The sequence below is a fragment of the Stegostoma tigrinum genome, chromosome 32 (assembly GCF_030684315.1).
Source record: "Stegostoma tigrinum isolate sSteTig4 chromosome 32, sSteTig4.hap1, whole genome shotgun sequence".
NCBI lineage: Eukaryota > Metazoa > Chordata > Chondrichthyes > Orectolobiformes > Stegostomatidae > Stegostoma > Stegostoma tigrinum.
This window is the reverse complement of record NC_081385.1, coordinates 5857215-5869515: the sequence shown is the minus strand read 5'-3', so window position 1 is coordinate 5869515 and position 12301 is coordinate 5857215. Positions and strand designations below refer to the sequence as shown.

Genomic DNA, 12301 nt, shown 5'->3' with positions numbered 1-12301 from the left:
GATGGCAGCTCTGTTAACATGTCACAGACAAAGGCTGTTTATAATGAAGGCACCGAGCTGAAGCAGCTTTATCATTGAATTAAGACTGGGCAGAAAGCCAAGTCATTTTTCTTACATTGAAAAAAAAATTGATGATGTCTTTAGAATATGTCGAGGAGACTGTTCCATCATACAAGAATCACGACATTATAATGAAGCACTTTAAACCCAACTAAGATGAAAATGTGAGGGTCGTACATCTAATCAGCCATTTCATATACACAAATGGATCTCCCTTGTTATCTCCTGATGTGTCCTTGATGCTGCTCCTCTGCAGTTAGAAATGTCCTCTTGCAAATGGAAAAAAAAATGCACATAGAACATTCTAGAAAGCCAAATTTTGCTAAATAGTAAGAGAAAGCACATTATGGGAAATTTTGCCAATGTGAGTGTGTTCAATTGACTGATTCCAATCGTCTCCTCTGAAATAACTCCACAGAGGCTGGTATCCTATCACCTAGTCACCCTTTATTTACATGTGGAGAGTCCTTGACTCAGCTCCATCAGAGTGAATAGAACCTCTGACGATCCTGTTTGCATCTGTCAGCCAGGGCTCCCTGATTGGACCAAATTAACAGCCCCAGTCAGGGAACTCATATTCTGTGAGAAACACCTGGCTGACCATGTTATAGTCACTACATCCCTCCCCCTCTAAGTCCGAGGACATAGGCTGGTTCTTTATCTTGCTGTGCCTTCTGGAGTGTTTTAACACTAGCTCTGGTGCCTCTAACTGTGTTCGCTATGAATGGTGTGTAACACACAGTTTGCATCCAGAGTGTCGCGGGAGAAATTATTCTCTTCTTCAATCCATGCCTATCTCATATTCTGAGGTCTCTTCCACGCTTGACAGAGAGGGAGACCCCACAGGTTCCACCAGCCTTTCCGACTGTTCCGAGGAGCAGGGAATGTTTTGATCTCACACTATTTGCAAGTCTGCAGCTTTCACATAGTTCACCTGCCCAAAATTTATATATCACTGATCCTCACATCAACCACAGCTCCTACCCATGCAGGGTCATTTCCATGGTTCCTACACCAAACTTCATCCCCTGTGCCAAACTATCTCTGGCTTGGTGGAGTCTGGTGTTCCTGGTGCCATTTCACCTTCTGGGAAGATCATACATAACCTGGTGCGCAGTCTTCTCTCCATTAACAGCTCTGCTGGAGCTATCCCTGTAATTGCATGAGGGGTGGTCCTATGATCCAACAGGAACCAGGATAGTTTGGTCTGGAGTGAGGCTGTAGGCTGTTTCTTCAACCCTGCTTTCAGAGTTTGGACTGCTCTTTCTGCTGACCTTTGGGTGATGGTTGATATGGAGCTGTCCTTATACGTCAAATACCATTCAACTTTAGGAAATACACAAATTCCTGGCTGGTAAACGATGGCCTATTATGGGTGATGAAGACTTCCAGGAATCTGTGCACAGCAAAAGGTGTGCACAGGTTTTTCTTGTCGTCCCCATGTTTGACAAATGAACTCTCTGCACGTCCAACCACTTTGAGTGGGTGCCCACAATGACTAAAAGCATGAAGTCCATGAAAGGACCTGCATAATTGATGTCTGATTGAGTTCAGGGTTTATCCAGCCATTCCTGTGAATATGGGGGAGCTGCTGGTGGTAATTATTGTCCTTGTTGGTACTCTGGTCACTGACCCACCAATGTAGCTATATCTGTGTCCAATCCTGGCCACCAGACATAACTTCTCAACAACATCTTCATTTTGGAGACTCCTGGATGACCCTGGTGGTGTATCTGGCAGTGACCTTAGCTCGGGACAATCACTTTTGCTCCCAATAATAATATACAGTCTCTCTGGGTCCAAAAAGGTTTCAGTTCGGATTGTGATGGCCTTTGGTTTCTCCCTGATCACCATCAGCTATTTCAGTTCAGCCAGGACTAGATTTTTTGTGTCCAAAGTCTGATACTGTCAGCTGTGACTGGAAGTGTGTCCAGAAAATTTGAAACCATTACGGGTTCTTCCAGTGGCAGTGCACCCGGGGATGTGTCTGCCAGGGGGAGGCAGCTCAATGGATCTGCATTTACTGTGTTCCAAATTGATGTGGGAGCCAGGGCACCTTTGATCATCCTTATTTTATCTTCCAACAGGTGAAACCTGGTCTTGTTGATTCTGTAGCCCAAGTAGATCACTTGGGGGGCCTGGAAGAGACATTTTTTCCCATCTAAGGCTTATGCACATCTGGGAGAAATGTCTAAGGATCATGTCCAACTTCTGTAAGTGCTCCTTGTTAGGCTTCCCTGTTTTAGCACGTCACCTAGATAAATAACCTAGGGTGGACTTTGCAAAATGTTCTCATCGTCCACTGAAAATTTGCACAGGCTGATGATACCCCAAAATGTAGTCTCATACACTGGTACAGATCCTCATGGACATTACTTGCAGCGTAATGCTGGGAATTCTCATAGAAATGTAATTCCAAGTATGCATGACTCATGTCAAGGTTTGTGAAGGAGAGCACCTGCTGCCAGCTTTGTGTATGAATCCTCTATGCGAGAGATTGCATATTTATCCAGCTGCGCAAAGCAGTTTACCATTTGTTTAAAGCCCCCTACAAAGGCAAACCAACCCATCGGGCTTCAGAATTGGTATGACCGGAGCTGCCCATACCACCAACTGGACTGGTTTGACGATTCTGTCACTTTCCAGCCTTGTGATTTCTGCCTCTACTTTTACCCATAAGGCAAATGGCATTGGGCAGGCCTTGCAGAATCATGGAATTGCATGATTCACATCCTTCATAAAGTGTGCCCCCCCTCCCCAAAATTGTGCATATATTTGCAGATCAGAATGGTGAATGTTTTGGAGGCGAACCCAAAGAAGGCAATGTTCCTATATATCTGCTGCCCTTGTCTTTCTAAATGGATGTGGTTGTAGGTTTGAAAGGTGTTGACTGAGGATCACCCTCCTTACCTAATTACCTTTGAGTATTTTATGACGTGATCTCAAACAATGTTATTGCCGGACAAGTCAGATCCCAGACTGATATTATGTTTTGTTTTAATTACTCTATCAAGGTGTTTCTTTTTGCTGAAACAAAAAAGTGCCATGCTGATGAATTGATTTTAACAATAAAACAAAAGTATATTATACAAACGAAATAACGGTAAAATAGAATAAAACAAACTGTTTAGATAACATATAAAACCATTTTTCAGATTTTGAAACACACAGCAAACTACAATCCCAACAATATCACATGGCAAATAAAAACCAAAAGGAACTGCAGATGCTGTAAATCAGGAACACAAACAGGCGTTGCTGGAAAAGCTCAGCAGATCTGGCAGCATCTGTGAAGAAAAAAAATCATTTAACATTTCACATCCAATTGCTTCATATGCTGAAGGAGGAGCGCTCCAAAAGCTTGTGATTTCAAATAAAGTCTGTTGCACTATAACCTGGTGTCATGTGACTTCTGACTTTGTCCACATAGAATTTGAGTTGGCTATGACTTAAATTCCTGGTCATAAGAATCTGATGCCCACTTCTTTTATCAATTATATAGCTGAGCTTAAACTTTTCTTGGTTTTACTGAGGGTTTTAACTGAACACTTCTAGACAGGAACACTTAAACTAAATTCCTTATACTGAGGTAATCTCGTTCTTAACCATTTAAACTACCTCCTTTTCTCAGGAGCACTGTTCTACATAGTACTAGAGATCGGGCTGGTTGGCTCTGAAAGGACATAGCTGCAAGACTGGGTCTGCAGCAGGTGATGAGGGAACCAACAAGAGGGAAAAACATACTTGACCACATCCTCACCAACCTGCCAGCTGCAGATGCATCTGACCATGACCATATCAACAAGAGTGGCCACTGCACAGTCATTGTGGAGATGAAGCCCCACCTTCACATTGAGAATGACTTCCATTGTGTTGTGTGGCACTATCACTGTGCTGAATGAGACAGACTTCACACAGATCTAGCAACTCAAGACTGGGCATCCATGAGGCACTGTGGGCCATCAACAGCAACAGAATGTACTCTAGCACAATCTGTAACCCCATGGCCTGGCATATGCCCCACAAAACCATTACCATCAAGCCAGGGGATCAACTCTGGTTCAGTGGAGAATGCAAGAGGGCATGCCAGGAGCTTCACTAGGCATACCTGAAGATGAGGTGCCAACCTGGTGAAGCCACCAAACAAGACTACTTGCACTCCAAACAGTGAAAGCAGCAAGTAATAGACAGAATTAAGTGATCCCACAACCAATGGATCAGATCTACGCTCTGTTTCCTGCCACATCGGGTTGTGACCGTAAGTGGACAATTAAACAACTCACTGGAGGAGGTGTTATCATCGATCAGAAACTCAGCTGGACTCACCACATAAACACAGTGGCTGCAAGAGCAGGCCAGAAGCTGGGAATCCTGTGGCAAGTAACTCACCTCCTGACTCCTCAAAGCCTGCCCACCATCTACAAGACACAAGTCAGGAGTGTGATGGAATACTCCCCTTTTGCCTGGATGAGTGTAGCTCCAATAACACTCAAGAAGCTTGACACTATCCAGGACAAAGCAGCCCGCTTGACTGACACCACATCCACAAGCACTCACTCCCTCCACCACCAGCACTCAGTAGCAGCAGTGTGTTTTATCTACAAGATGCATTGCAGAAATTCACCAAAGATCCTCAGTCAATACCTTTCAAATCCATGACCATCTAGAAGGACAAGGGCAGCAGGTTTATGGGAACACTATCTTCTTTGGGTTCACCTCCAAGCCACTCACCACCCTCACTTGCAAATATGTCACTATTCCTGCAGTGCCACTAGGTCAAAATGTTGGAATTCCCTCCCTAACGGCATTATGAGTAAACTTACTGCAGGAGGATTGCAGTGGTTCGAGAAGGCAGCTCACCACCACGTTCTCAAGGGCAATAAGGGACGGGCAAGAAATGCTGGCCAGCTAGCGATACACACATCCCACAAATAGAATAGGAAAATAAAGCAGAGATAACATGGTGTGAAGCTGGATGAACACAGCAGGCCAAGCAGCATCAGAGGAGCAGGAAAGCTGTGATGCTGCTTCGCCTGCTGTGTTCATTCTGATTCGACACCTTGTTATCTCAGATTCTTCCAGCATCTACAGTTCCTTCCATCTCTTAACTAATTGGTATGTAGTTTCCTGATTTCTGATATTCTCCTTTCACAATGACACGTATTATTTTCCAAACTGCTGGGACTTTTAAGGCATCAAATGCTGGAAAATTAAAGCCAATGTGCCCACTATTTCAGCAGCTACTTTTTAAAAAGTCTTCAGATTAAGTCCATCAGGAGCTGGAGGCTTGTCAGTTTTTGCTTTTACTCAGGCATTCAGCACCCTTCAATCAGTGTTTGTAATTGTTTTAGGTTCCTCCTCTTTCAGAAGATATTAACCCTTTACGTTACATTTCCCCTCAAGTCTTTGGCCCTACCTATTACATGATGGTATATCTCATAATTGCATTTCTTAATCATAATACAATTCACTGTTTAAAATACCTGTTTCATATTATTCTCCAGGTTTTACTTGCAGAAGTTGCTGAATATTAATCTTTAATCTGCGAAGGATTAGCAACTTGATTGGGAAATTGTACAGGATGAGGCATATCAAACCAGCCTGCCCACTATCACCAAATGTGCACCCAGGGCTGTGGACAGAGGGAGAGGGGAGGCCTAGTGTTATTAGTGCTGGATTGTTAATCCAGAGACTCAGGTAAATGTCTGATGAAGGGTCTAGGCCCGAAACGTCAGTTTTTGTGCTCCTGATGTGCTGCTTGGCCTGCTGTGTTCATCCAGCCTCACACTTTGTTATAGCAGATGGTGGAATTTGAATTCAGAAAAATCTGGAATTTAGAGTCGGATGATGACCATTGTTGGAAAAACCCATCTTGCTCACTGATGCCCTTTAGGGAAGGAAACTATCAACTTTACTTGGCCTGGTCTACATGTAACTCCAGACCCACAGAAGTGTTTCTTTGCCATAGAACAGTGCTCATAGATATTTCTATTTATGCAGTTAGTGATGAATGATAAATGCTGACCTAGCCAGGGACTTCCACATTCTGTGAATAAATCCTGTGTTAATTCGAGCCACTTATGCATGAATGAAGGGCAGCATGAGGCCATTCAGCCCCTTGCATTGCCTTTGCTGTTCAGTAAGGTCATGTCTGATCTGATTGTTGCCTCCCCACTCCATGTTTGCAACCACTTCCCCAGAACCATTGACTCACTTCTCCATCTAGTATTCACCCACCTCAGAGACTCGGCCTCCATTGTGCTGTGGGATTGAGAGGTGCAAAGACCCACACCTTCAGACTTGTGCTTTTGTGAAATGCTGGCAGGTAGCAGATAAGCCGAGTCATCCAAAAGCTACCAGGACACCCCAGGCTTGGACTCAAGGAAAGGTTACCTGTTGCAGAAATTGTTTAATTTTAAAATGCCAATATTTTATTTATTTTCCAGACACCATGGAAGCATGCATGTTTGTTCTGTGCTGTGGCCTCGTTCATCTGGCTGGTAAGTGACAACTTCCAGTAACTGCAAGGTCTTTGCCCTAATTGATCATGGTTGTGAAGACTGCGCACATGTCCCACCAGTTCGAGTTTCCATTCGTACAAAGAATTCCCAAGTGGGTGGTCTCTGAGCACGTGAACATTAACTCAGCTCCCTTCACCTGCACGACATCTCAATAATTACTGCTCAGGTTCCATTCCATTAAATCAACACTAATTAACTTGACAACCACATTTCAAATGTGGGCTCCCAAACACTGAGGAATGTATCAGTTTGTTAAAGTGAGGAAACAGGGACATATATCCCTGTGGGAGGAAGAAAATTATGTCTGTATTAGAGGGGGGGGGAGATATCAGAGTGTTGGAGGGAGGGAGATATCAGAGCGTTGGAGGGAGGGAGATATCAGAGCGTTGGAGGGAGGGAGATATGTTCCTGTGGGAGAGAGGGAGATATCAGATTGTTACGGTGAGGGGGAGCGGTGTGGGATATATCACTGTTGCAGTCTGGGGTGGATTTAAGAATATCTTCAGTTAGGGGAATAAATGTGATTCTACATTGTCCAAGACAGTAAAAACAACCAAATATGAATTCTGACCTTGTAATACTGGATCTGACTAGTTTAATTGTGACACACTGTAACACCTGAATCCAGCCCTCTGCCTCTCTGTTTCTCTGTACATCTATGTATACATCTATCTCCTTCTCTATGTTTCTGTCTCCAAATCTCTTCCTTTGGCTACTCCGTGTCTCTACAGTCACACTCATCAGTTCTGGGCTTATGGCATTGGAAATATACTCAGCTCAACAAATGGTTTTACAAGGGGTTTTGAGTATGGTGCATAGAAGTGCCTGTCTCTCTGTCTTTGTCTCTCTGTGATTCCTTTATCGCTCCAAGTCTCTCTCCCTCTCTCTGGTTCAAAACCATTTCAGTTTAACTACAGTGATTTGTGTCACCCGCCCAGGGAAGTAGCCACTCAACTCTAATGAGCTGACCCTGTGTAAGTATGTTTATCGTTCTTTACATGATAACACAGGTATGGCGTCCTGTTTCTCTGCTTGTCTGTCTGTCTGTTGAATAATCACAGTAAATTAATTCATGCAATACAATAATGGCCTTCTTCTGAAAAGCACTCAGTTCTAATTTTATCTCAATCTGAGTATTCATCTGCCATATAGAATAAGCCTCATAGATTATCTCTGTTTTTAATTGAATTTCTGCAAAGATTCCTTCTAAAACTAAATTCTGTTGAATTAAATTCACAGTCTGTGTACAATTCTATTGTTGATAACTGACAATTAATTCATTGTCTTTTCCAGTTGCTGGAAATTCTACTAATATGGGTAAGCATTCGATTAGCTTTCACTGATTCTCTCTCGCACCGTACACCTCCTACACCCTCCACACGCTGCACATGGCTGGGCATGGAGATGAGACAAATGTTCTTGTCTAACTGGTGACCTGTGTCAATTAATAAGATGATATCCTGTTCACCACCTCATGGTGAAATAATACTTTAGTATTCTTGTGACTCTGTTCTAGTGAGTCCAAAACAAAAAGCTTTGACAATATGCATTTTATTCAGCAGTACTCAAACCAGATCCAGTTAATGAATGGAAGATAATGAAATGTGAGGCTGGATGAACACAGCAGGCCCAGCAGCATCTCAGGAGCACAAAAGCTGACGTTTCGGGCCTAGACCCTTCATCAGAGAGGGGGATGGGGTGAGGGTTCTGGAATAAATAGGGAGAGAGGGGGAGGCGGACCGAAGATGGAGAGAAAAGAAGATAGGTGGAGAGGAGAGTATAGGTGGGGAGGTAGGGAGGGGATAGGTCAGTCCAGGGAAGACGGACAGGTCAAGGAGGTGGGATGAGGTTGGTAGGTAGGAGATGGAGGTGCGGCTTGGGGTGGGAGGAAGGGATGGGTGAGAGGAAGAACAGCTTAGGGAGGCAGAGACAGGTTGGACTGGTTTTGGGATGCAGTGGGTGGAGGGGAAGATCTGGGCTGGTTGTGTGGTGCAGTGGGGGGAGGGGACGAACTGGGCTGGTTTTGGGATGCGGTGGGGTAAGGGGAGATTTTGAAGCTGGTGAAGCCCACATTGATACCATTGGGCTGCAGGGTTCCCAAGCGGAATATGAGTTGCTGTTCCTGCAACCTTCGGGTGGCATCATTGTGGCACTGCAGGAGGCCCATGATGGACATGTCATCTAAAGAATGGGAGGGGGAGTGGAAATGGTTTGCGACTGGGAGGTGCAGTTGTTTATTGCGAACCGAGCGGAGGTGTTCTGCAAAGCGGTCCCCAAGCCTCCGCTTGGTTTCCCCAATGTAGAGGAAGCCACACCGGGTACAGTGGATGCAGTATACCACATTGGCAGATGTGCAGGTGAACCTCTGCTTAATGTGGAAAGTCATCTTGGGGCCTGGGATAGGGGTGAGGGAAGAGGTGTGGGGGCAAGTGTAGCATTTCCTGCGGTTGCAGGGGAAGGTGCCGGTGTGGTGGGGTTGGAGGGCAGTGTGGAGCGAACAAGGGAGTCACGGAGAGATTGGTCTCTCCGGAAAGCAGACAGCGGTGGGGATGGAAAAATGTCTTGGGTGGTGGGGTTGGATTGTAGATGGCGGAAGTGTCGGAGGATGATGCGTTGTATCTGGAGGTTGGTGGGGTGGTGTGTGAGAACGAGGGGGATCCTCTTTGGGCGGTTGTGGCGGGGGCAGGGTGTGAGGGATGTGTTGCGGGAAATGCGTGAGACGCGGTCAAGGGCATTCTCGACGGTACTCAAGGCGGTTAATGTCTCGACGGCAGTTAGAGATGAAGAGGCGGAGGGAAGGTAGGAGGCCTGGGGGTGGCGTCCAGGAGGAGGACTTGTGTTGGAAGCGGGTGAAGGGGTCAGTGGAGGGAGGGTTGCGTTCCCGGTTGAAGAAGTAGGCGTGGAGGCAAAGGCGGCGGAAAAACTGTTCTATGTCCAATCGTGACTGGTATTCGTTGATGTGTGGTTGTAGGGGGACAAAGGTGAGCCCCTTACTAAGGACTGACCGTTCGTCCTCAGTCAGTGGGAGGTCTGGGGGTATGGTGAAGATGCGGCAGGGTACAGTGTGGCTGTCTTCTCTGGGGTTGCTGGCTGTGGAGGTTATGGGCGGAGTGATGAGGGCGTCGGCCATGGGCAGGGTTCCGTCGGCGTTGGCTGTGGGCGGTGTTCTGTCGGTGTCGGCCATGGGCGGGGTTCCGTTGCCGGTTGGAGGATCGGGGTGGGCGGCAGCAGCTGCGGTGAGGGTGGTGTGTGAGGTGTTGTAACTGGAAGTGGAGGCAGTGACTGCAGCAGTGGTGCAGTCTCAACCGCCGCAACCTCTCCACCCCTCTCACCCACTCCAACCTCTCCCCTGCAGAACGGGCAGCCCTCCGCTCCCTCCGCTCCAACCCCAACCTCACCATCAAACCCGCAGACAAGGGTGGCGCAGTGGTAGTATGGCGCACTGACCTCTACATCGCCGAGGCCAGACGCCAACTCTCCGACACCACCTCCTACCGCCCCCTCGATCATGACCCCACACCCGAGCACCAAACCATCATCTCCAACACCATTCATGACCTCATCACCTCAGGGGACCTCCCACCCACAGCCTCCAACTTCATTGTTCCCCAACCCCGCACGGCCCGTTTCTATCTCCTTCCCAAAATCCACAAACCTGCCTGCCCTGGTCGACCCATCGTCTCAGCCTGCTCCTGCCCCACCGAACTCATCTCCACCTATCTGGACTCCATTTTCTCCCCTTTGGTCCAGGAACTCCCCACCTACGTCCGTGACACCACCCACGCCCTCCACCTCCTCCAGGACTTCCAATTCCCTGGCGCCCAACACCTCATCTTCACCATGGACGTCCAGTCCCTATACACCTGCATTCCGCATGCAGATGGCCTCAAGGCCCTCCGCTTCTTCCTGTCCCGCAGGCCTTACCAGTCCCCCTCCACCGACACCCTTATCCGCCTAGCCGAACTCGTCCTCACCCTCAACAACTTCTCTTTCGATTCCTCCCACTTCCTACAGACTAAGGGGGTGGCCATGGGCACCCGCATGGGCCCCAGCTATGCCTGCCTCTTTGTAGGTTACGTGGAACAGTCCCTCTTCCGCACCTACACAGGCCCCAAACCCCACCTCTTCCTCCGGTACATTGATGACTGTATCGGCGCCGCCTCTTGCTCCCCAGAGGAGCTCGAACAGTTCATCCACTTCACCAACACCTTCCACCCCAACTTTCAGTTCACCTGGGCCATCTCCAGCACATCCCTCACCTTCCTGGATCTCTCAGTCTCCATCTCAGGCAACCAGCTTGTAACTGATGTCCATTTCAAGCCCACTGACTCCCACAGCTACCTAGAATACACCTCCTCCCACCCACCCTCCTGCAAAAATTCCATCCCCTATTCCCAATTCCTCCGCCTCCGCTGCATCTGCTCCCACGATGAGGCATTCCACTCCCGCACATCCCAGATGTCGAAGTTCTTCCAGGACCGCAATTTTCCCCCAACGGTGGTCGAGAACGCCCTTAACCGCGTCTCACGCACTTTCTGCAACACATCCCTCACACCCCGCCACAACCGCCCTAAGAGGATCCCCCTCGTTCTCACACACCACCCCACCAACCTCCGGTTTAACGCATCATCCTCTGACACTTCCGCCATCTACAATCCGACCCCACCACCCAAGACATTTTTCCATCCCCACCGCTGTCTGCTTTCTGGAGAGACCGCTTTTCAGAACACCTCCGCTCGGTTCGCAATAAACAACTTAATAAACAACTCCCATTATCACTATCCCAGTTAAGGAATGGGGTGCTTTCCAAATGCTGAAAGCTACAAATCCAAAGAAACATGAGCTGGCTTTGGAGGAGCGGCGAGTGTAAAGGAGGAACATAGATCATTAAATTTTCAGATGCAGGTATAACAAGTAATCAAGAATCAAGAACAGTGACTGATCTGAGAAAGGGTCACCAGATCTGAAACGTTAATTCTGTTTGTCCTTCACAGATGCTGCCAAACCTGCTGAGCTTTTCCAGCAACTTTGTTTTTGTTATTGTTATTGGGGAAGAATATATTGGGCATGGTGGGATTGTTTATTCTGGCACTTTGAAACACATGAACTGACATGTTGTATTCTTTTACTCTACATTCTACACCTGAAGAGAAAGATGAGTTTTATTACGGTGAGTGAATTGATGCTTATTCCTCAGACTAGTTAGCCAGAGTGTTCCTGCTTTTCTTCATTTAGCTGAGTGTTCAACCTCTAAGCTTGGAAGATTTCCATAACTCCCCACTTAACCAACATTAAAATAACAGACCTTCAGGTATCTGCTTTGTCCCTTCCTTCTTAAATACCAGAACACCATTAGCAATTTTCCAACCCAGCAGTTCCTGAATATAGAACATGTTGGTTGTTTGGGATGACTGCATATGTAACTTCTGTGTCTGCCTCTGGAATGGATAGCACCAGCCTTGAGCTCAATCTAACAATGGATTAATCAAGAGTGGGAATTCTGTCTGTAACTCCCAGATTGATCCTTGTTGTAGCGATTTCCAGGGATTAAATGCCTTCTTACCCTTGAGGTTTAGTATCATGTAGGAAAGTGAAGTCATCCTGATAATGTTGGGAGATGTCTTATTGTTTTGGTGCCTCCTCAATGTGCTCACACAGTTGAGTTGCTGTGATCTGGAATATACTGAGATTCATTAGTTAAAGGGAAGTAGACAAAGGGA

General features: G+C 46.8%; 1 protein-coding gene across 1 annotated transcript in view; it reads left to right on the top strand.

Moving 5' to 3' along the window:
* fxyd6 (FXYD domain containing ion transport regulator 6) overlaps positions 1-12301 on the top strand; it is a 64147-nt gene that overhangs the window by 17964 nt on the left and 33882 nt on the right. The window contains exons 2-4 of the mRNA XM_059638933.1: positions 6507-6560; positions 7875-7898; positions 11731-11751. Of these exons, the coding sequence (XP_059494916.1) occupies positions 6512-6560; positions 7875-7898; positions 11731-11751 (94 nt within the window). The 5' untranslated portion in view covers positions 6507-6511. The remainder of the gene's footprint in view (positions 1-6506; positions 6561-7874; positions 7899-11730; positions 11752-12301) is intronic.